The sequence below is a fragment of the Aspergillus lucknowensis genome, assembly GCF_044049455.1.
Source record: "Aspergillus lucknowensis strain CBS 449.75 chromosome Unknown BJX67scaffold_88, whole genome shotgun sequence".
Classification (NCBI taxonomy): domain Eukaryota; kingdom Fungi; phylum Ascomycota; class Eurotiomycetes; order Eurotiales; family Aspergillaceae; genus Aspergillus; species Aspergillus lucknowensis.
The window spans coordinates 33418-58008 of record NW_027263632.1 but is presented as its reverse complement, the minus strand read 5'-3'; the positions used below and the strand labels follow the sequence as shown (position 1 = coordinate 58008).

At 50.6% G+C, this 24591-nt stretch overlaps 4 protein-coding genes across 4 annotated transcripts; 2 read left to right on the top strand and 2 right to left on the bottom strand.

Annotated features, from left to right (window-relative positions):
- Window positions 1–34: 34 nt before the first annotated feature.
- Window positions 35–8657, bottom strand: BJX67DRAFT_375885 (cullin-4B; the record flags this gene model as incomplete). The annotated part of the gene is made up of 13 exons (XM_071031766.1): window positions 35–95; window positions 158–518; window positions 580–1002; window positions 1059–2142; window positions 2202–2897; window positions 3478–3755; window positions 3802–3957; window positions 4015–4058; window positions 4089–4332; window positions 4369–4381; window positions 4412–4803; window positions 4834–8379; window positions 8474–8657. The coding sequence occupies 13 exons, from the start codon at window positions 8655–8657 to the stop codon at window positions 35–37; spliced, it is 7482 nt and encodes a 2493-aa protein (XP_070880602.1).
- Window positions 8658–9027: 370 nt separating this feature from the next.
- On the top strand, window positions 9028–18168 carry atmA (DNA-binding protein kinase TEL1; the record flags this gene model as incomplete). Its single annotated transcript, XM_071034057.1, has 9 exons — window positions 9028–9109; window positions 9161–9203; window positions 9267–10610; window positions 10664–11004; window positions 11061–15516; window positions 15563–15953; window positions 16016–17077; window positions 17126–18092; window positions 18149–18168. 9 exons carry the CDS (start codon window positions 9028–9030, stop codon window positions 18166–18168), a joined length of 8706 nt encoding a protein of 2901 aa, XP_070880601.1.
- A 247-nt stretch (window positions 18169–18415) lies between these two features.
- On the top strand, window positions 18416–20460 carry BJX67DRAFT_368184 (gluconeogenesis factor YvcK family protein). Its single transcript, XM_071030609.1, has 3 exons — window positions 18416–18556; window positions 18634–18921; window positions 18983–20460. Exons 2-3 carry the CDS (start codon window positions 18717–18719, stop codon window positions 20359–20361), a joined length of 1584 nt encoding a protein of 527 aa, XP_070880600.1. The 5' UTR covers window positions 18416–18556; window positions 18634–18716; the 3' UTR covers window positions 20362–20460.
- On the bottom strand, window positions 20447–24243 carry BJX67DRAFT_368183 (DNA-directed DNA polymerase gamma MIP1). Its single transcript, XM_071030608.1, has 2 exons — window positions 23984–24243; window positions 20447–23933 (listed from the first exon to the last, which is right to left on the bottom strand). The coding sequence occupies exons 1-2, from the start codon at window positions 24150–24152 to the stop codon at window positions 20701–20703; spliced, it is 3402 nt and encodes a 1133-aa protein (XP_070880599.1). The 5' UTR covers window positions 24153–24243; the 3' UTR covers window positions 20447–20700.
- Between the last annotated feature and the right edge of the window lie 348 nt (window positions 24244–24591).

Genomic DNA, 24591 nt, shown 5'->3' with positions numbered 1-24591 from the left:
TTCGTGGTACATGTCCATATGCAAGGCGCGGGTTTTACGCCACATACTGGTATCGATTCCCCTCTTCGCGCTCCATGTAGTCCTTCTCGATTAATCTGTTCAGCACCGATTAGCAAGCAATCCTTAAACAGGGAAATGTAGAGGAGGAAGGACGAACTTTTCAATATTCTTCTTGATGTCCGACGGATCAAGCACACCGCGACTCCTCGTCGTCTTAATAACCTCAGCCACAAGCTCAGCATGCGTGATACTCTTGCGACTCTTCATAATCCGGACAATTGCAGCCTGTGTCTCATAGTGGCGGTCCGCGGCGACCCGTTCATGAGTGGTCTTGTTCTCCTCCTTCGTCTCCTTCAGCTGGATCTGGTTGATCTTGATGCGCATCTTCTGGTCGGTGAATGTGGGATTGTACGCGAATTCGTCGGTGTCGTTGACGTCCCGACCTTTGGGTTTCTTGTTGAGGACTCGGTACTTGGCGCATGCGAGAGATTGGAGGGTTCGTTTGAGCTCTTGGTCCGCTTTGATTTGCGAGTTAGTGTACAGGGAATGATATGTTTTAAACTTGACGTGGGAACTTACAGAGACTGGTGGCCTCCTGGAGCTGGCGATAGTTGAGCGTCCCACCTTCAGGGAGTTCATTGAATAGGAGAAGTACGATCGCTTGGAAGGAGCTGACGACCAGCTCCTTATCTCCCTTTGGAAACCTTGCACGTATCTGGCAGTGTGCTAATTGGTGCTTCCACGCGAGCTTCCGGCCATTGTACTTGCTATCGTAGAATTTCTCAAAGTCGCTGATAGCGGTTGAGATCTCTGGCGGTATGCGTACTTGCACCTCTGGGTACGAAGGCCACGCAGCTGCTGATAGCACGCTGACGTGTAGATCAACTGGTAGCGGTGTTCTTCGTTCACGTTGGATGGAGCTATAGGCGCTCATCTCGTCCCGAGCGACTTCCATGTCCTTGAACATGGATTCAAGGTTGTGCGTAAAACTCGACCCGCATTCTAAAACCTACGTTAGTTTGAAGAACGGGTATTGAAACTAGGGAAGGAAGATGAACCTGTCTTCAGCCGTGCCAACATGCTCTTCTCCGCATCATCGCTCGCACTTCTTCCCATCAATAGTCGACGCGCCAGGTCGTTCTTGTAGAAAGCCTCGAATACTGCCTTACCATGAACGAAGCGGAATAAATCCAGTACTTGATCTAGCTGACGGTTGATCTCCGCGTCCTCGTCAGCCAGAGACATATTTTCAGCCTCTCGCGCCGGTGCTAGCCTCCATCCGCCCCGGAGAAGCCTGTCAACGTATTTGGCAATCATCTCTCCGGTCTTTGAGTTGTCGGTACCACCCGTGGACTCTGACTTTCTGCCCTTGTTCATGAAATTTTCAAAGGCTTTACGAAGGGTGTGGCCAAGGTCCTCTTTTCTTCGGAATGAATCATTCCATATATCATCAAGCTGCTTCTTGAAGTCCAGTAGACGGGAAATCATTTCCGTCTCCTTCTCGTCGTCAAAGACGATGGCTGTGCCCTCTTCGATAATGTAGACGCTGAAGGCACCTTTAAGTTTGGCCCCGAGATCTTTGCGCCCAAGGAGTGCGTAAAGCTGACCTAAAGCAATTTTGTTCCCTGTTCGCAGCAAACCGAGAACGTCCTTTTGATTCAACAGAACACTCTCTTGATCTGTGACTAAAGCTTGATCGAGTAGTTCGGACAGTTTCTGTTTGGTAGTCCGGTTTAAGGAGAATTGCTCGCACCGATTCACCTCGCGCTCAATCAGACGGTGGCTATTCTCCACATATGACGCTAGATATCCGGATGCCTCTTGTTGGGACCACAATGTGAAGAAATTTTTCGAATCCGAAATGAAAACAGGCTCAAAGCCGGAGACATAGACGTCAAGGCCATGGAATAGTTCAATAGCATTTCGAAGAAGGCTAGAGTCGGCGGCGACGATACTGGGATCCTGGCTGCGGTCGGCTGCGACGAGATCACAGGCCCCCTGGAGGATCTTCGGTTGTAATGTACAATCGGAGTATATATGCTGTCGAAATTGTACAAGACCCATTTCGCGAATCACGGAGTGTTCCTTGGAGTGAAGGAGGAAAGATTGATCAAGGTAGTAGAATATCCAGCGAACGGTGACCTATCGAGCGGCTGTCAATATAATTATCAAGCCTTAAGAAAAAAGAGCAGCCAACATACCAACATTGACTGCCATAGCTTCCAAGCTTCAACCACAGACCGCAGGGTGTCAATGTTCGATCCCATCCTGGCCTTGTCAACCAATGTATCGTGCAGTTTCCCCGCGACATGCTCGCGACACCGCCCCTGAAGCCTTTTAGATAGCACCACAGCCCGTCCTTGACGACACACATTCTCTGCCCCCTTGTATAGCTCCTCAATCGATATTTCTGGCTTCCCGCCTTCGAAAATGCGGGACAGCGCGGCATCCAGCTGACTCCAAACTTTATCGAAATATGAATCCTGGTTCAATCGCGTGCTCGTTCGGAGATTCTTCACAACAAGTCTCTTCGGCCCAGTATGCGGTGTAAAGTTACTCTGATGCGCCGGTGCACTCCCGGGGCGAGCCTGGAGGGCAGAATTGGACAGAATTGGACCGCTAGCACCCGGACCGCTCGGTTTGGACCCGGTGTTCGAAAAGCTGTACATCTCGCCGATTCCGGGCTGGTTCGATGGGACGCAGGGAGGGGACACTCGCGCACGCTTGCTGCTTGGGGACTCGTCTTGGGCTTGATTCCTGTGGAGGAGAGCGGAAATGGTGGCTTGTTGATGGTCGGGCTGTTGGATTGATCCCTCTTGATCTGTGTGCTTCCTCTTAGCAGCCGACTTGCGCTTACCGCTCCGCTGCTCGGTGGTGCCTCCCGGGTTCTGCTGCATCTACCCGGTTCCGTCCCAGAAGAGGGTGATGAGGGGGAGCGTTCAGAGTTGGAACGATCCAAAGAGTCTTCGGATCATGAAGGGCATCGGAGACAACTGCCAATGATGAAAATACTTCGATAGTCTGCTGGGTAGTGTGATGGTAAGCTGGTGGTTGGAAGGAAGCTGGGATAACGCAAGAGGGACTTGAGAGGGACTCCGCAGAGCACTGGCGCTGGCCTCGGAGATAACGTAATGCACCAGTGCCACCTGAGAGCACAGACCACCAAGGGATGGACGCTTACTTTTGGCCCAGCTGGGGACAGCAGGGACACGGATTTTGTATGCTGATTATCATAGCGTTTATTTCAGTCAATATGCTGTATACAGCCCCAAATCCGACGTATACCAGCCATTCCCATATGCTTAATCCCATAAATACACCACGGTACCATTGCATCCAATGTCCTCATCACTCTCATGCGAAACCAGGTTCATGTAAACAGCTTCGGTCCAACATGTTCCTTGAGCTCGTTCTCCTCGGCCTGCCAGGCAAAAGTAGTTAGTATCTAATATGTGATGGCGCAGAGGGGGCGCGAACCTCTAAAAAGTCTGTGGCCGCGACGAGAGCCGTGTACGACTTGGCGATGCTGGTAAGTGCATCGTGGTGGTCGGCGGCGCCAACTCCACCGACTTTAGCAAAGCGCTTGAAGACACCCACCATGCTCTGCCTATGCTCAGTGAGGAAGGACCGCGTTTGTTCCATCATCTGCTCGTTGTGGAGTCCGCGAGAGAATACCGCCGTGACAATGACCCGTAGCACTGAGTCAAGGAGATCGTAATACTTTCGGAGAGCGTCGGGATTATCAATGTCTGTGTCTGTTAGATGCGTGTGGGTGGAAGGCGAAGGATGCACAATACATACCGATCCCGAGGTCAGGGTCCGCCGCCAGTAGTCGTGAATCACGCACGGCTTGGAAAAGACCGGCCTTCAACACAAGGGTTGCACCGGATTTCGTTTGACAGAGTTGTTGCAGTAGAGAAAGCAAAGACTCGTAATATGAAAGGAGTAAAGGTGTATCTATGAAAGCTCTGATTAGCGACAATAGGACTGGGGGGAAAGGTTAGGGCATTCTACCATTCGCTTGGGCATTCCTTAGCTCGAGTGGTAACACTCGAACGCTGTCCAGGAATAAGCTCAGGTAATTCGACTGAGATATCGACTCGGCCAATATGGAGTCAGCGTGTCGATCTAACGCTGCCAGGAAATCAAGCAATAGAAGTGCTGATATCCGGCACGTTTCCTGACCGCTGTAGGCGTCTTCACAAATAGCTTCTATCAGGGAACTACCTGCTGATTTAATTACTTGCTGGCTGTGGCGCCTCATATTCTGATTCCCAGTGTCCGGAGAGACGAGACGAGCAATGTAGTGTGAGCAGATGTTGTAGAACGTTTCTTTCAAGTCAACATTTCCAGCGTCCAAAATGATACCTCGAATGCAGATCTGGAACAGTTGATGGAGCTTTTCATCCACAACGTCTGCATTGCGTCTCGAAGGAGCCGATTTTGTCGCTGTCAACTCCAATTTTTCAACGAGCGTCTCAGCCAGTCGAGCTAACTCGAGGCTTTCTGGGAGGGTCTCCTCAATGGCAGCCTCTAGTTTTGGGAGAATTAACTGGATGGAATGTAGGATGAAAGTCAGCCTTCGGCCACCGCCAAGCTCAGAGGAGGTGAGTATTGTGGTTAGTAGCTCGGCCCAAGACCGGAGAGCCATGTGTCGGTTGAAAGTGATTTGTCGAGACTTATTTGTTGCCTGAAGGAACAGAACTAAACTGTCCGCTTCAGCTGCAAATACTTCTTCATCTTGGGGCCGCAAGTCCCCTTCAGCAACGAGCTCTTCTTTTCTGGCGCTTATAAGCTCTTCCACTTCCGCAATTTCATATAGTACAAGGGAACCCTCTGCTTGCGGCTTTGCGCACACGTCGATATTAAGCCCGCCGAGGAAATCTATCTCTGGTGGTTGGGCGTGGAATTGGACGTCAAGATCCGCAAAATCGAAAAGGTCGAATACGGTCGGATTCGAAACTGTTGTCCCCGTCGCTGACGGCGAGCTTCCGAAAAGTGTAGAGAGAATGGCTTCCTGCAGCGTAGGCGAGCCGATCTTAGCCGCCGAGCGAATCTCTGTTGCTGCATAGTCGAAGAGATAGCTCCGAAACATGAGAAATTCCGCAAGGGCAGTGGTTGATTCACACACCCAGAACTCGGCTGCAGCAACCGGCAACCCGTCCCATCGCGTGCTTGGTCCAACCAGAGGCTGGCTAGAGAAAAGGCTGTGGAGGAAGTCACTACCACGTAATTCTGCGAGTGTGAAGTAAGACGAGATCTTTGAGGACCATAAATGTCTCAAGACCTCAAGGGCTAAACGTTTTATGTGTACCATCCAGGGTAGGATGCTTTCGTCTAGCTCATCCGGGTAACTTTGGAGGAAATTGATAACGGCATGTAGAAGAGACATCTGACCGGCGAACAAACCATCCGATGGAACATCAAGAATATTTCCCACGCTGCTAAAACCGAGCAGGAGGTGGGCCACGGTTGGTCGGTCAGAGATCATGCCCAAACAGCTGTTGAGAAGTCCCAGTAGGCTTTCTCGAATCACATAGCCTGAGCACTTTGGGCCGAAGTCAAGCTCCCTAGCTTCGGGCTGCATCTGGGATACAAGGGGGCGGGAGACGCTGTCGACATCCACTTCTGTCGTCAAAACTTCCACAATCTTGTTTGATGACCGCCACCGAGAGAGCCCCGGGGTAGAGAGTTTATTGAGTCTCGTGGAGCTGGAAAGCTTCTCTAATAGCGCCATCGAAGTCACAGTAAGCAGCTGATGACCTGAACTGCAATATAGACACAATGCTGGAATAATGTTCAAGTTGTTCAAGACACAATCCTCGAAAGCAGAGAGTGAAGAGTTTGCGACATTGAGTCTGCTCCCAGGTTGCGACTTTATGAATGGTCGGACAATGTTGAAATAAGTTGATTGAAGATCCAGAATCGTATCCATGACTTGGAGACTCCTAACCAGCGAAAGTACCAAGATAGAGTCCGATGAAGCTTTGGCAATTTCGGTTACATTCTGTTGGGCAGTCGCAAAGATAACTTTTACTACCTCTTCGTTGTACAGCCATTCCGCTACACGTCCGAAAGGATGAAGGCGGACGTAGGCATGAAGGGTTGAGGTCTTGACTGGGGAGTCTGATGGAGCTGACGGCGCACTGAGAACAGTAACAAGGGTTTCGTTGAAGGACTTGAGGCATGTCAGGACGAAATCTAAACAGTTGAAAGTAAGTACCCGCGCCTGGCGCGCGTTGAGATCAGGGACCTTCTTTGACAACGCCTGGCCGAGGACAAAATCAATGTAAGGCTCGATGCCAGGCATACGGTAGGAGGAGCCAAGGGATTCTGGAAAAGGTAGCCAGAGATGATACTCCCCCGAATCGATGGCAGACGAGACAAGAGAATGTAGGAGGACCACGAAGGCGTTGGCTTGGTCGAAGCTCTCGCCAATCTTCTGGAATGCCTGCTCCTCATGCAGTATGAGCGGATTCGAGACGAGGGGAACTTTGTTAAGACCGGTAGCGGCGCCCATCGATCCGCTGGAAATCCATTGATCGATCGATAGCCACATTTCGTAGCCGTTAAAAGAAGTTCTGTCAGTCATCAGACCCGCCAACGTTTGAAATACTGTTGCCCGCAGATGAGTGGGCAATGGCCCACTACAGAGGGTCAAGAGTGTGCTAACGATGTTGAAAGATTGATGTTGGAGCATCCATTCTCTGACAGTAGTGCTTTGCCTGGAAAGATGTCCGACCAGTCGGAGGTAACACGAAAGCATTACGGGACTTTCTGGCTCGCTGACGTCGGCTGGTTCGAATTTCCGGGCACGTTGTAAGGTCTGGGGTGTTGGAGGTTTTTCCGTAACCCTTGTTGCATATATCTGAAGCTCTGCGAACATCTGAGCCCAATTCATGGATGTAGATCGCTTAAATTTCGAAGACATGAATTTATCTTCCTCCAATAGGAACCTATGCGCGGAGGCAGCATTGTCTTCCCCTCCAGAAATTGAGCAAAGGAGTTCACAAAAGGCGCTGACCCTGGGCACGGTCTGTCGTTTGGAGGCCCATTGCAGGAAGCCGTATAAGTTACCATCGGGATCGGCCCAGACCTCTTGGGCTGCGTCTGGCCGACCTTCGAATGCGAAGGCCATAATCATCAGGAATGACTCAAGGTGCGTCCGGGCCTCCGCTACGCTGCGATGAAGGCTAGAGGTTAAACCATCCCTCAGAGCGGTTATGTGATCTAATCTCTGTAAATCCTCATCGGTCTTCAATTTTCGAACGGCGTCCGGCATATTTGCCACGCAGGACTCTGTGAAGGCCTCGAAGTTCTCCATCAAGAGAACTTTCAGATATTCAGAACACGAGTCCGCTTCGACGGCCGCCGAAGAGCTCTCCTTGACCATTGACGCGCTTTCCCTCAATAACAGCGTTACCAATTCGTTGCGGGCTGGATCAGTCCATTCTTCGCTGCTCACACCCGAACAAATGGCGAGCAGGAGATCAAGGCCACCATCATCTAGGGCAGACATAAACGTCTTCGTCCGCTCTTCAGCTTCTTTCTCGAGATTGACACCTTGGGGAAGCGAAGGTGGCACATCAAAATCCCATCCGCTGTAAACTGCTAGCCAAAGCGCGATAACGGCTGAGTGGAAGGGTTGATGTGCCCAGTTTTGTCCGTCTTTTGAGGAGACAATAGCCGTATGCAGACTCCGAGCTTCGGTGTAGGAACTTGATCGCTCGGGGGAACCGTGCTGAATGAACGAAGAGATTATGGAAGGAACGTAATGTACAAGGACTCCGTCGAATCGTTCGAGCTTCCTGAGATGGTTCAAAAGTATCCTCAGGTCTTCAGGACTCGTATACGGTCCCTTAAACAAGTAGTACACGATTGCGCCCAGCGACTCGTGTTGCTGGAGCAAACTGGAGCGTTGATACTCTATAGCCTCCATAACGTCCTGATCTTCTGATTCACCCACAAGAGATGCTTTCTGGATCTGCTCCCCCAGAAGCACCAGCCACTTCTCAATGTCCTCCATTGACTTTAAGCATTTGCGTGTAAAGAGCGAAGCGTTGCGTAGCTGGCCGTCTTTTATCTCGACAATATAAGCCAGTGTTACTTGCATCATCTCTTGCGTCGTTTCCCGCTCAATCTCAAAGGACTCCTGAAAAATAAGCCGCAATGATTCTAACAAGAAATGCCGTCGCTCGTGGAATCGCATGATGGCGGCAATCAGGGCGGGTCTGTCGAGCACTTGCGCATCCTCCTGAGCTTTGAAGAAGAGCTCCGCAGCTAGCAATTCATCGATATCGAGTGCGTCTGCGAGTTGAAGCGCGCCTTGCTGAAATTCTTCATTGACCGAGTATTCCACATCGTCGATTGTGATCTTCCCTAGATTTGGTTTGAAACAAGTCAGCGCGGTCCGGTGCGAGAGCTTTCCTCGACAGTCAAACTCCAATGACAGTGAGCTTTGGTATTTCCCTACCGGATAGGACGGTCTGCCGACTTGCGTTGCTTTTTGTGGGTTTGTCAAGCAAGGTTCTAAAATCATGGATATGAGCCTCAAGCTCGACGCGGAGTCGCTCAATGTTCCCGAAGGACGAGTCAGAAAGGGCAGAAAGATCCTGGTAAAGGCCGCGAAGGCCAAGCACAGGTTCTGCGCTCTCCATACTCAGAGCCTGGCTGCCGAATGTCGCAAGCGCCGCTGGGAAGATGGGATTTCAAGAAGCAGCAGCTGTTTGTCTCGAAGCACCAAAAAAGGTCGGGGAACACGCCAAAATTCCGGCGGTCTCCAAAGGCGGCGAGCAGCTTTTCCTCTCCACATCCACCGCTTCACCCAGCTCCAAGACAGCTCCCGGCTAGGGAAATCTAGACAAGCTATTTTTAATTCGCCTGCGAGGGGCTGACTGACACAATCGAGCTATTATATTCTGCTTCCTATCTATCGTCTGTGTCTGTCGAGCGATGGGGCGACGGGATGTCCGTGGGTGAGCTGAGTGTTTTGCCAGCCCAAAGTAGAAAGACAACACGCCGTCGGCGATGGGGGGAGAAATTACGCTTGAGGGAGCAATTGCGCTTTTATCATCTGACAAAATCAAGGATCGCGTAGACGGATTAGCTGGTTTGTTATCGCAGAATTTCCCTCACACTGCCCTGCTCTGACGCTCGATAGATCTGAAACATGTTCTTCAACAGAATAAGTGGAACCCCAAGGTGTATGAAGCCCTCCGACTGTCCTCATGGTCCCTGTACAGTTAACATGTGCTGACTCCTCATAGGCAATCGATGGGCGACAAGGCATGTCATAAGATTTTCGAGTCTCTATTTCGGCTCATCTCTGCAGAGAAATCACTGTATAACAGGGCGAGTTCAAAGGGAGCGGCTTCTACTCGCCTATCCGCATGCGTGTCTGTCCTTCGTACGGCGGTTGATACTCTGCTCCATAACTTGCGGACCAAGTCGGTGCGCGCCGTCCTTGATCATATCACCGATGTCTTGGTCAGCCCAGATGGTCCTCTCTTTGAGCTTCTGGGTGTCGATTACGTTAAATGCTTAGGCACCATCTTGCATTACCCGCCACATGTTGAACATCTAGGCGTCGAGGAATGGGAAAAGGTTTTGAACTTTTGTTTGAGTATCATCAATGTTTCAGACGATGAAGACAGTCAACAGAGCACGAGAAGCCGGCACTCATCTACCTTGGATGAATACCTTGGTGCTAGCGGAAGAAGATCGACACCGTCTCCAATGATGCCTTCTTTGGCCCTAAGGGAAAAGCCTAAAGGCCCTTCTGGTGCAGTCGAGGAGGGTTTGCAATGCATCAGAGTACTTTCTGCGGTTCCGAATGCACCTATCCAAGATTACGCCGGAATCATTCTTCGTGGATTGGCGAAATATGTTGCGTCTTTCCCAATCGCGGGCAGTGGCCATCAAACAGCGTTTGCTAGCATCAATACAGTGGTGATGAGAGTAATCTTTGATAGCTCGGAGCTCGTCCGCAAGACTCTGTTGGATTTGATACCAGTAATTCGACAGCACTGGGCTACGAAACTCACGGGGTTGAAAGATGAATTGCTCGCTACAGCAATGTTTGTTGTGACTATTCTTACTGACACAGCTCGAAGGAACCCGTCTGTATCCCTGGAACTTGCGGTGGAGGGACTCGCAAATACATTGCAATCCGAGTACATCACACGTCCCGAGAAAGACATCCTCCAGGTGGATGAGTTGGTCTTCTATTCCGGGAACTCGACACAACGCGAGCGGTTCCGCCTGTGGCCGCGACTTGAGAACCCTAGGTCTGAGCACAATTGGACAGCGGTATGGGTGATAGCTCGACTCCTGGACTTGTCAGAAGAGCTAGCTGTGCGGTTGTCGCCTCCCCCTGCTGAACGCGGAACCCCGAATAAACGGCAACGACTCACATCAAGAGTGGATGATGTTTTTCGTGATTCCACAAGTTCGTTTGGGGTCCGAAGAATTGGCGCTTTGCAACTAATCCCTTTCCTTCCCCGGCAATATGCGGAAATCGAACCAAAACTCTCCTTACTGAAGAGACTGATCCCCAACATACTCGATGATAATCCCACAGTAGCTTCCTGGACAATGATTGCAATTGCAAGGTAGGAGCTCACAGAACATATCACTGTCGGTTGGGAATTGACCAAGTCTATAGTATTGCTGCTAGTCCTGAGACAAACACACCGTCTCTCAAGAAATACTGGCAACAAACCTGGGACCTCACATCGCGTGCGTCTACTTCTCAATTAACGTCCCGGGCTGCTTGCAATCTCCAGAACAGCATTCTTGATTTTGGTCTTCTAGACTACTCTGCAGTCGCAGAGACGACCAATGCAATGCTCTCATTTGTCAATCTGAACGGTCCATCAACCCTGTCGGATTCATCTCTCGAGCTATGGGCGAGAATAATCAGGATGACCGCTCAAACCAGCCCGGGATCTGTTTCTAATGCATCTAGTCAAATCTGCGCATGGTTAAGGGAGACTTGGGCTATTGGTTCGCCTTTCTTACCTTTCTTAATCTCAAGTTGCCATCCGTTGACTGGTACTTAGGTGCCGCGGCCGATCGAATGCAAACTTCTCAACTTGCTACATTTGCTCGCCCTTTGGAGCTTTTGAATCTGATCTTAGCTTGCACCAACAGGCCTTTTCGCCTACCTAGAGTCTCATTCAGGGGGCCAACAGGCCACACCGCGAAGATTTGGTATTTTTACCACCGGAATAAGGAAGCCTTGAGCTACCTTTTGGACCTTCAGAACCTGCTAGATCCCTATGATATTTGGGATACAGAAGACGCTCCCTTAGTATGCGAACTTACCCGACTCGATCCGAGCGATTTGGGCATTCTCGACTTGTTGCAATCGAAGTCAGAACATTTCCTCCAGTCGTGGCAGTCTATGTCTGAGGACAAATCACGCCACGTCACACCGGATGTTATTCAAGTTCTCACCTCCTTCTGCATTACTACTGCCCTCTATACATCTTCCCTGGCAGAGCATCCGGAGTCTCGAGTGCAGACACTGAAATCGAACAGTCGGCACCTGTGGGAGAGTATGTGCTCATTCTTAGCTTCGCGTGAACCTCCGTTCGTGCTAGCTTGCTTGGTACTGTTTCCCCCATTTCTGTCCCCCCAATCATGCCTTTCCAAGCCGATAGCTCTTGTTCACAAGGCTGTGTACGGCCTTGTGATTCCTCTGAGCAGAGTTCTTGAGGACCGTAGGCAACTCCAAAGAGAACCACTGTCTGCCATCGGCGAAGAGGCTATGGATTTGGACGACCCTTTGCTGGCTCCCAGTGAGCAGGCCGAAGAGTTGTCAACCATCACATATACAAATCGAAGTGACCTGCCTCTCTTCCAAGACCCCACCAGCTTTCAGCGATACATGACCATCCTTCTTTCGATGTTCGTGAAGGCACATCCTCAGTTATGCTCCTCTCACAAAATCGACAATGTGACGTTTGGTGATTATCTCACGAGCTTTGACGAAGTTGACTTACTAGCGGCACATGAGCTCCTTCCTTACGCCTATCAGTCTTGTGCCGAAATGGAACGAGATTCCTTGCTTGGCATACTCGAAGATCTAGGCGAAAAGTGTCTCCAATCTTATGAATTGGAGCGCTGTGAGAATTCACACCTCGTTTGCATCCATATGATGGGCAGCTTTAGCAAATCCTGGGCCAATGGGGAACAGGATAGTCTTAGTGATTCGGCCTCGGATATATACGCTTGGTTTACCGGCATTTTCTTAAAGAAAGGGAGGGCGTCTTCATCAGTCCTGATTGCGTTCGCTGAACTTCTAGGGACCATTCTGAGCTTGAACCCCGCCTACTCGAGTGGGCAGTCCAGCCCGTCCCCCAGAACAACGCTCTTCAGGATTATCGAAGACGGAGATATACTGGTTAAGTTCAATGCTGGTAACTTGGTGCCTCAAATATTCAGTCAATTTCTTCTCAAAGACCATGATTCTATATTCAATGACGTCCTTGAAAGCCTCCCAACAGACCCTGACTGGGAAGAAGGGATTGCTATCCGCCTGTTCCTGCTATCTCGGCTTGCTTCTACATGGCACACACTGCTCCGAAGAAGCATTTATTATGTTTTTGAAACTTCGGCTCAGGTGCGTCAATCTCTCTGGTATGCGGAGAAGTGTCTGCATTCTGTCTCAAATGCCCTTGGTCTTCAAGATGCGAAGAAAATATTTCGGCTTTTCTGCTCGCAGATTCTCTATACCTGGACCGAAACAGAGTCAGTCATGTCCATACCCTTTAGCATATTTGGATACGCTAGTCTTGAGGACATGCTGAGTGATGCGCAAGACGAAATCGTTGGCCAAATTATGATGCGTGCAAGTGAAAAAGATGCCACTGAGCTCTCAAAGTTTATGGGTCAGCCTTTCATTGAGCTGCTGGCAAGCTCTTTCTACAAAGCAGAGGCGTACACCATAGCTCGTGATATAAGTACCCCCCCTGGACAAGGAAGCCAGCCAAAGGGCGTGGAGAACAGACTCAAGAAGATCTTGGGGGCCGACAAATTCGTAACCCTAATCGAGGCGCAATTTCCCCAAATTGTGGCCACCTTCTTTGGGGCGCTCGACCTGTATGAGCAGGTGGAAAGGGCATTTTCAAGGCGAGAAAGTTTCAAAGAGGCGCTGAATACGTTCAGACAGATCACTAGCAAGGGATCCTCGAGGGTCATCTTACCAGCAAACCAGCAGCCATCGTTCAGAGCACGATATCTTCTCGACGAGCTTGAATTTCTATGCAAACGAAGTGGGTACGAGCTTGAATCGATCTGGACCCCTGCCTTAGCATCCTATGTCTGTCGGACCCTTCTGGAATCAATCCACCCTTCTCTTGGCTCTTTACATGCCTGCTCCGTACTAAGAAAAATTAAGATTCTGGTATGTGTGGCTGGCCCTGTCATGCTGAGTGACTATCCGTTCGAGACGATAACACATGCCCTTCAACCCTTTTTGGTGGATATATATTGCTCTGGAGATGCGCTCGGCATATTCTGGTACCTGTTAGAAGCTGGAAAGACATATCTGACCGAAAACCCGGGCCTATTAGCTGGCATTGCAATTTCCACTTTGCTATCCCTCAGAAGGTTCTTGTCGTCACCTCCAGTACAACTACGACAAGAGAATCAACTGCAAATAGTCGTGGGAAACCTCCAAAAGTTCTCTCAGTGGTTCGAAGACTACCTCAATTCCTTTGAATTACCGGCCTTGAATGAGGAATCCTCCGAATCTTTTCAGCGCCTGACGGGGTCGTTAAAGGCCTCCATTGAACAGAAGACTGATCTTGCCGATATGAGCGAAAGTGATCTTCTGCTTGAAGTCCTCAGAGACCGGGATTCGAAGAGCAGCCTTCTCAGCAAGCCAATATCTGACCGCGTGATTTCGTTGCTTTGCTCTTCGCCGGAGGAGCCACTTGACTACCACCTCACTGTGATCGAACAAGACCAGGATGCTGTCTCAAGCGCCACCACTGTCTGCCAAACCCTTCAAGAATTCAACCCTGGATTGAAGTACCGGTCATGGGCTGCTAGAGTCATCGGGCGGGCCTTTGCAGCTACGGGAAGAATAGATGACTCTTTGTTGAGAGAGCAGGATCTCACTCTCTTCCGCGCGCATTCGCCACAGTCTACTGTCGACATCCTCTGCTATTCCAAGGCAAATATACTGAGCATACTATGCAATATGCTGCAAAACAGCGGCCAGACCGGATCTGTGGAACGCACGCTGCAGCTGATTGTCAGTAATCTGGGCAACTTTGCAGAATTCGAACGGTGTGCGGACGGCATTCCCACTTCCCTCATGAGGGCACTCACCTGGATCCCCTACCAGTGTCCTGAGATATCTTTAACGGCCTCAGAAGCTAGGAAGCGTGACAGTGTGGGAGGATGGGATCTGAGTCTCTCATCCTCGGACTGGGCGCGTAATGTCGGACTTCTCCTCTCGAAAGCAGCGGCAGATGACCCAGTTATCGGGCCATTGAGCAGTATTCTATATCTCATTCCTGGTCTGGCTAGCCAACTCTTACCTTATATTCTGCACGATACCCTCCTGGCGGACCTTCGAGGAGAAGTAGACGTACGAGAGACGGTCTCGCAGATATTCAACAAAGCTTTGCAGGATGTTGAAGACAACACTATTCCTCACGCGCGTCTCGTCATCAATTGTATCCTTTACCTTCGGAACCAACCAAGGCCAGAGGAGCACACGATAGTAGAACGGGATCATTGGTTGGATATTGATTACGCAGAGGCATCCTCAGCTGCCAGTCGGTGCCGACTTCCCAAGACAGCCCTTTTGTTCCTCGAGATCCACGCATCTCGGACCACATCTGGCTCTCGTCGCTCCTCCGTTGTAAAATATGAAGCTCCGCCGAACCTGTTGCATAATATCTTCAAGAACATTGAAGATCCGGATTTCTTCTATGGAATCCAACAGACTTCCTCCCTCGACTCAGTGATGGAGACGCTTGAGCACGAGAGTTCTGGCTTTAAGAATCTCCTATTCCAAAGCGCGCAATATGACAGTCAGGTCCAGATGACCGGATCCGGCAATACCTATGGTGTCCTCAAGGCACTGAACTCGACCAGTCTTCAGGGAATCGCGAACTCTATGCTCGGAGCTCTGAAAAGCTCAAGTGACACCTCGGTTCCGTTTCGCAGCATGTTGCAAGCTGCCACCAATCTGCGTCAATGGGATATACCCGTTTCACCGATGAATACAACGCCTTCGGCGACAATTTTTAGAGCTTTCCAGAACCTTAATACGTCTGGAACGTTGGCCGACGTATTTACATCCATTGACGAGAGCTTCGTGAACAGCCTGGCCTTGTTAGATAGCGACCGTCGCTCGGCGATGTCCCTGAGAGCTGCCATGCGGGTTCTCGGTATCCTGACTGAATTCGAAGACGTGTTGAAGTCAAAGTCTGCAGGAGAAATCAATCAGCAGTGGCAGGATATCGCGTCTAGAACCTCCTGGTTGCAGACTACTGAGTACGCTATCCCACCTTGGTTGTGATCGAGATCTAACAACAGATAGTGTTCAAGAAGTCGGAGAGATATTGAACTCTCATGAGACGATATTTTCATCTATCAAGCAGAAGGATTATCTCAAATCTGCGTTCAGTTTGAATGACTATGATGCCCAGCTGCTTGAGGTGAAAGTTATTCGTCGATCCCTGGAAATCGCTAGGAATCATGGAATAGCGCAAGCTTCGTTGAAATCCGCAGTCTATCTATCCAAACTTTCCGACCAATCTGTTTCTCTAGGGCTCAATGTGGAAGCTGTTGCGAAGTTTGACTTGGCGAATGTCCTGTGGGATCAGGGTGAAATGGCGCCTTCGATTCAGATACTTCAACAACTGAGAGAGCGAAACGACCTTTCCAAGCAAGCAATTCCTATCAGCCGAGCAGAGCTTCTGGTGACTCTTGTAAGTAAACTCTCGAAGGGTAGGCCTTGATAGGGTATCCGGAGGGGCTAATACAATTATAGGGCCACCACATAGCGGAAGCGCGTTTGGAGAAACCAGAGGCGATCATTCAAAACTATCTCGTGCCAGCAGTCAAAGAACTGAAGGGCCGCTCAGAAGCAGAGGATGCCGGACGAGTTTACCATGGCTTTGCAATATTCTGTGACCAGCAGTTGCAGAATCCGGACGGACTGGAAGACTTCGCACGGGTTGAACAACTTCGAAATCGGAAGGAAAAAGAAGTACTCGCTTTAGATGAGATGCTCAAGTCCGCAGAAGGGAAAGAAAGAGATAACCTCAAGTTCCATCGATCGAAAACGAAACAGTGGTTTGACCTTGATGACCGCGAGTACCAGCGTCTCAAGCGAAGCCGTGAAGCCTTCCTCCAGCAATGCCTCGAGAACTATCTTATCTGCCTCAAGGAGAGCGAGAAATACAATAACGACGTACTTCGATTCTGCGCGCTATGGCTGGACCAGTCTTATAGTGAAATCGCCAACAAGGCAGTCTCGAAATACCTTGCCGATGTCCCAAGTCGCAAATTCGCCCCTCTAATGAACCAATTAACCTCTCGCCTCCTCGATGTCTCGGACGATTTTCAGGGCATGCTCTCCGAACTTATCTTCCGGATATGCTCCGAGCATCCGTTCCACGGAATGTATCAAATCTTCGCAAGCAGCAAGTCCAGAGGAGGAAAGGACCAGTCTGCCCTCTCGCGTAATCGAGCCGCTACAAAGCTGGCGGAGACGCTGAGAAGTGACAAGCGTATCGGATCGTTATGGGTGGCTGTTCACAATACGAATATCAACTATGTGCGGTTCGCCGTTGAGCGGCTAGACGACAGGATGAAACATGGTGCAAAGGTTTCGCTCAAGAAACTGCCGACTGGTGGCCGCCTTGAACAGGATGCCGCCAATCAACGGCTACCGCCGCCGACGATGAAGATCGATATTCGTGTTGATTGCGATTATAGCGATGTTCCTAAGCTTGTCCGGTATCTTCCAGAGTTTACGGTTGCGTCTGGTGTGAGTGCACCGAAGATTGTCACTGCTGTAGCTAGTAATGGTGTGCGATATAAGCAACTTGTAAGACCCCCACCCACGGTTTGTTGTTCTTGACTAATGTTGTCACAGTTCAAAGGAGGCAATGATGACCTGCGGCAGGACGCTATCATGGAACAAGTATTTGAACAAGTCAGCAGTCTCCTCAAAGATCATCAAGCTACCCGACAGAGAAACCTGGGAATAAGGGCGTATAAGGTGCTTCCCCTGACGTCAAACGCGGGTATTATCGAATTCGTTCCCCATACAATACCACTTAATGACTATTTAATGCCCGCCCATCAACGGTACTATCCCAAGGATACGAAGCCGAATGCCTGCCGCAAGTATATCAGCGACGTCCAGACGCGATCTTTCGAGCAACGAGTGAGAGCATACCGCCAGGTAACCGAACATTTCCATCCGGTCTTGCGATACTTTTTCATGGAGAAATTCAACAATCCAGACGACTGGTTTGGAAGGAGGCTATCGTACACCCAGAGCACTGCTGCAATCTCGATGCTCGGGCACGTTCTTGGTCTCGGTGACCGCCACGGCCACAATATCCTCCTCGACGAACGAACCGGTGAAGTCGTACACATTGATCTGGGTGTAGCTTTTGAGCAAGGACGCGTCCTGCCCGTTCCGGAGGTCGTGCCCTTCCGCTTGACGCGCGACTTGGTGGACGGAATGGGCATCACCAAGACTGAGGGTGTATTCCGCCGCTGTTGCGAGTTTACGCTCGAAGCTTTACGACAGGAATCATATAGCATCATGACGATCCTCGACGTGCTCCGGTACGATCCCCTATACAGCTGGACGGTATCGCCGCTGCGGATGAAGAAAATGCAAGAGCAAGAGGCGGGTGAAGGGCCTGACGGGCCGCCGGTACTGGCTGGCTCTACTACAGAGCAACGGCCCACGAATGAACCCAGTGAGGCTGATCGGGCCTTGACTGTTGTAGCGAAGAAGCTGAGCAAGACGCTGAGTGTCACGGCGACGGTGAACGAGTTGATCCAGCAAGCGACAGATGAGAAGAACCTTGCTGTTCTCTACTGCGGTATGTTTTTTCTAACCCGTCTGGGTCTTGCGTATCAAACTAATTGATGATGTTAGGCTGGGCCGCGTATGCTTGAGCATTGGATATGAGCCGGTATAGGAGAGCAGGAAGGACTGTAAATGCATTGCATTCTATTTATGTCCGTCAATTAGCGATTCAAATGTATTTACTACTGTGTTCACCACCTGCTACAACTATGAATGAGTATATAGAAATCAGGAATATTCTTCTTCCAGATTGTTGTTGCTCCTCAATGGCGGCGTGACTCGCGTTGTTTTTTTCTCTCCGGCTTTTCGCCTCCCTCGAAGTTTCTCACTTTTACCCAATCTGTCCTTTCCGTCCCATCCATCTCTCATTTTTAGTCCTAATCTTGTTAAATCAGTGGGTTTGGCTGTTACATTGATATTATAGACTACCTCTGCATTTTTCCATCCGGACTCCGCTTGACTGTGTGGTCTTTTTTGGTCAGTTATCCCTGCGCTTCGTGAGTTTATATCACCCTGCGAGAGTGTCGGCGAACATCTTCTAACCTGTGGAATAGGTATTGATTCATTATATCAATCAGGAGAATAAATCTCCTATCGATCGACAATTTGGCTCGAGCAGTCGCATCTGCTCTCGGCTATGTCCACCACGCCTACCGCTCGAAACAGGGGCCTTGTGGTCTTTTCCGGTGGAAGTGCTGCGAATAGCCTCGTGGACGTTTTCGACGCCGTTCGAGTCAGCAAGGAGTGCTCTCTGAGCTATATCATCCCGATCAGTGACAATGGCGGCTCTTCTTCAGAGCTGATCCGCATCTTCGGTGGCCCGGGTATCGGGGACGTCCGCAGTAAGTACCACTTTTTGAGGATATCTCTGATGTTACAGAGTAACTAAGTCACTCCATCCAGGCCGTCTCGTCCGTCTAATCCCACCGTCACCACCAAACTCAGAGCGAGCAGCCATCAAATCCCTATTTAACCATAGACTCCCCGCTGACTCCTCCGCACATGTAGAATGGCTCTCCATTGTAGACGGCACATCCGTCCTCTGGAAATCAATCACCCCAGCCAAGAAGGAACTCATCCGCTCCTTCTTCAACCTGTTCAACCTCGAGATTCTCAAACGTGCCAGACCCCCCGCATCAACATTCGATTTCTCCTCCGCAAGCGTGGGCAATCTTTTCCTTACCGGCGCCCGGCTCTTCAGCGGTTCCTTCGAAAGTGCCATCTACCTCCTCTCTAACATTTGTGATGTCCCCTCGGACCTAGTCCGCGTCATCCCAGCAATCAACTCCAACTTCTCCCATCACATCTCGGCCTCGCTGGCCAACGGCACTGTCATCGTTGGCCAAAATAGCATCTCTCACCCTTCTCACCCTCCACGGCCCGCAAGCCCTCCGCAGAACCACCTCCAACCCGAGCAGCTAGAGGCAGATATAGACAGCGCCATCGACTACACGGAACCATCTGACGTCGTCTCCACAGCCCTCTACGAAGACGATCAGCCACCTGGCTTCCTCCCACACCTGCGCAACAAGAACATTAACTTCTCGAAATCCGAAAACGAGGACCTCCCCGCGCGCATCACCAGAATCTGGTACATAAACCCCTACGGCCAAGAGATCCGCCCGCGCGCAAACCCTCGTGTTCTCGAATCTCTCCGCGATTCTCAAGCTATCATATATAGCATCGGCTCCCTCTATACCTCGCTCATACCTAGCATCGTCCTCCAGGGCGTCGGCCAGGCCATCGTATCTAGCCCCGCGAGACACAAGATCCTCATCCTGAACGGCTCTCTTGATCGCGAGACAGGGCCGCCGTGTGATCCGTTCAGTGCCGTGGATTTCGTCGAGGCGATTACCCGTGCCGGGGAGGAGAGTCGCGGTCGTTTGCTCTTTCGGGATTCTAACACGGTTTCCCCTGTCGCTGATGCCGGTGTTAACTCTATCGCCGCCGTCCCACCCATCCAGCTAGAGTTAAACGGCCTATCCCTCCCTTACACCTCATACGTCACACATGTCCTGCACCTCGATGGGCATGGGACCCCGAACGTTGACAGAGACCGACTAGCGGAGATGGGGATCGAGACCCTCCGTCTTTATGGTCGGAAGGTTGTCTCGGCGCAGGCTGATGGTGTTGAGGTGCCGATGGGGATGAGGTATGATTCTGCGGGGCTGGTCCAGGCGCTTGAGATGGTGTTGGGGAAGAAGGGAGATGCCATGTTGAGAGGGGAGGGGCTGAGTAGGCGGAATACACTGGATCCAGGGAGGAAGAGGGGTGCTCATTAGGGGGAAGGTCTCGTTTTAGGGTGGTAGATATAGATCAAGAAGGGGGCGTATAGAGGATTAGAGATACAAGGAAGACACGATAGAAGGGATATTATTTACATCTCGCATTATTGTCATAGTAGCGATACAATGATTCTATGCCTCGACTCCACAACCACCACAAAACAGACGCCATCCCCATGCATCATAAATCATATAATACATCTGATCTGAGAAGTGCAAAAGGATATAGGGTAGATAACTTAGCTTGATCAGAGCAGATCACAAAAGGCCAAAAAAATTATACAAAGGGAATATATGCTAAGAATAAAAAAGAAAGTGAAAGAGAAGATTAAGTCGTTATGCTCTTGCCGTCGGCCGTGGTTTCCAGGTATGACGACCGAAATTCACCTGGGGAGGCCTGCTCTCCTGGGGAAAATCGCGGAAGCCACTGCCGTACAGACCGGAGCTAATATCCATAAGAACGGCTTTCTGGGGTTCCGCTGCCGGGGGAGGTTTTGATTTAGTACGGGTTGTTGATCGTGTAGTAGACGGTTTGGTGGTGGCGTTGGCCTTTGTGAGGTCCTTTATGATCTCACGGAGCTCCCTGTCATCTTTTGTGATCTGCGCTTTAATAAGGGCGGGGCTGTTGGAAGTTCCGAGTGCAGACATTACGGTTTCCCGCGGAGTATAGGTATATTTTTCGGGAGTAGGAGGAGATATCGGAGTGATTGAGGGGTCGAGGCGGGCTTCGTCGTTCTTATCCAGTAATTGAGCAATATCGAGGCTCTCGCCATAGGGAATCTTGTCTGGATGAGACGGTGTTACGCAGTCCATATCCACCTCCTTCCGCAAGACGTGATCGATATCAACTTGAGAAAAGTACGCGCATGACTGAGGGAGATCGTTGATTCCGACTTGCTGCGAGAACATGGCACGCGTCCATATATTGGAGACTTGCAGAGCTAAAGCCGCGCGGTATTTATCCTCTTCCTTAACGAGGTATCTGATCTCATCATGGACGGTGATTGCTAATCGAGCCTGGATATTGAAGCGTCGAATGAGATAGTCCATGGCGATTATGAGCAGGTGAAGATAATCTACGCCGGAAGACTGGATCGCCCAGTTAATGCGAGAGGTCATGAAACTTCCCCTATTGATGAAGCGCCGCATTAGGGCTTCGGTGATCCCTGCACCCAGCACTGGGGTCCGTGGCCGCTCTTGGTCGGCAAATTCTTCTAGCTTGTTGAAGACAAAGGATTCGGTGCCTCCTCGCCAGAATGGACTATCGGAAAGAAGGCGACGGGTGGTCTTAGCACCTTTAGTCGCCTTATATAGGTTGGTCGCAACCTCTTGGGTTTGTTTCTCCGTCATGGATGGGTTGAATTGGCGCAGTAAGGTGGCCGCGAACTTGACACCAGCTCCGTAAATACGACCATAGTTGAACACCTTAGCATCGTTGCGCGAAATGCCCAAAATCTGAGCAGTGCGTGAATGCATATCAGTTCCTGCAGCCTTGGAGCCCTCCAGAGTCATAAATCCAATCGCATTGCCACCATGAAGCTGGAACTGAGCATCACCGATTAGACTCGCGATCCACAGCTCCTGGGAGTCAACGTCGGCACCAACAAAAGCGTAACCGGGTGGAGCTTTGATCATTGCTTTTAGCTCCGAGCCGACACGGTTCGCTTTGGCGTTACTCGCTGTCAGCCATGTGTTCTCCACTGCTCGTCGAGTGATGGTGCCCATTGGGATAATTTGGGGCAGGATAAATCCCAACTTCTGATTTCTGTCTTCTTTTGATGGCAAGGGTTTCGTGTCGTTTTTATAAACGACCACTTGGCCCATGATTCTGTCTCTGGCACTGATCCAATAGGAACAAGAGGCATTCATTTCCAAAGCCTCCTTGGCGAGCGCGTACTGGGACGAGAGTGTGCCGCGTTCAAAATACTGGAGGTATCCTTTGGCCAACGGGCTGGCACACCGAGCCTGCGGTCCATCCTTGTGAGGAAGTTTATAATAAATGCTCCTGGTATCAATTTGCAATTCAAGGTTCTTCTCCTCTGACATGTCGCATGGGACCACGGGCTGGTTCTCGTATTGGTGGGCCTTTTCGCGGGGCACCTTGAAAGTCCAGCCATGCTTATCGGACCAGATCAAAGGGTGACCATCCCATGAGAGCTTCAAGAGGATAGGGGCAATCCGTGTTCGAACAGTGAGATTAATGTCCGCGGCATTTGAGGCGAACAAGTCCTTGTACCACTGCGGCATTCCGGGTTTCTTCTGTCTGGCAGCCGGTCGGGCAGGATCTCCTTTCTTCTTGCCTTTGACCATTTTGACCTCTTGTCCAGACCAATCCAACTGACGTAACCAAGGGTCATTCGAATATTTCTCTGGAGCATCCTTGACAGCCAATGCTTCATCACATAGCTCGACGAGCCTTCGCTGAACATCATCCAGTCTCTGGTGGTATGTCGATTCGGCATTGTCGAGGTACTCTTTCCACGTCTGGTTAACTGGGAGGATTACGGAGGAAAGGTGCCTGAGTGCACCGAAGCTGACCGGATGAGGACAGACCTCCAGGAAGTTGGGAAAAACCTTCTTGTAAACCCGGTGAGTGATTGCGACATCTGCAGCACAATAATCGAGCAATTCATCTAACTTTCCCAGTATCTGTGGCCTGTCAAGCTCGCCAAAGTAGTCTCTTTGAGACTTGTCGATGGTAACGTCGCAGTGGAATTTGGCCACATCTCGAAGGGAGTTGACTGAGCTCCTCCCAACCCAGAGTTCCTCTTCTTCCTCGCGCAGCATCTTATTCTCAATCATGGCTGCAAGTTCAACGGAATCGTTTTCACTTGCAATTTTGTCTCTTAGGTCTCTGTTTTTCTTATGACGCATCCACGTCGGTCGCTGTTGCGAGCACATTCCGTTTACCGCCACATGAAGTGACATTGTGTCGAGAAAAAAATTGCTGGTCTGCTTTAGGTCATACTCCTCCAAGACCCGTGCACGATCGTAACCAATGTTATGCCCAATGATAATTCGCGTCTGCGTTGGGTCGCCTAATGGCACTAGCTGGACTTCGTTCTTCGATTCTCCCAGCAACCACGGGGATATCCACGCGTACCAAGCGGTGGGGCTCACAGCGCATGCCATAACAGCAAAGGGATGCTCCTTGTACATTACTTCCGTGTCAAAAGTAAGCATCGTCTCATTCGGTGCCTCCACGGCTTCCCAGGTCCCATCGCGGTTGTACTTAGTCCACCCGCTTCGCTTGACCCATTTGCGCGGTAAACCCGGAGAATGAACTGTCGCGTACTCCTTGGCATATGTGAGATATGGTTCCGACGAGTCCATCCCTAGCTTGAAGAAATGCTCGTCGAGAGTTTGCCCCTGAAGGGTGGGTAAGTCGAAGGCAACGGGGTCCGCATGTTCTTGCGATTTTCCGAGAAGGTCATGTCGCGAAAGGTGGTCTTTGGATAAGGCGACTAATTTTGGGTCCGGCGGCTGAGACTTATTAAAGAATATCTGCGAATATATATGATCGCTCAGCTGTTGGACGCCGATCTCGTTGAACCTGGCCGTAGCGGGAACTGGAGAATCAGCATCGAGGGGTTTGATGTCAAATTCGCAATCTACATACCTGAGAGCGATTTTCGCTGAATCCCACGTCCTTCACCTTGTGAGGCATAGTGTCTAGTTGATAGTGGCTGGACGTGCGAGTACCGAAGTGGGCGGGCTCCGCGAAGACTCTGAGTACGAGATCGAGCTACACCCCTTGAGCAGGGTGAGCAGTAGTGACTCCAAAGCATATTACCACTGGCAGTAAAGTATCCGCACTGCCTCCATGGTTGACTGGATCAGCAATTTGTCGTACTGGGAGAAAAAACTAGAATAGCAAGGAGGTGAAACTGACGACGAGTCGTGATGCGATCCAGCTCTTTCCTATCGTGGAACCCCAGCAGTCGGAACCGGATTATTAATACCCCGGATAACAGTTCACCGCCTTGTGTTGGGGTGTTTTTGGAGCTATCGTCAGGTGATAAAGTGGCAGAATCATTGGGCGACCCTGAAAATGGGCTGGGGAGACAATGAAATGGCGGACACTTTATGAGTTGAAACACGGAGCTTCTTCCAACATCTGGCCTCCATGACGGTCTCAGAATCCTCGACGCGGCCTCTTGCTCGAACAGTGCGCACCCTGCGGAGAACATACTCAGACAGGATTTGAGACCGAGAGATCGGATTCGC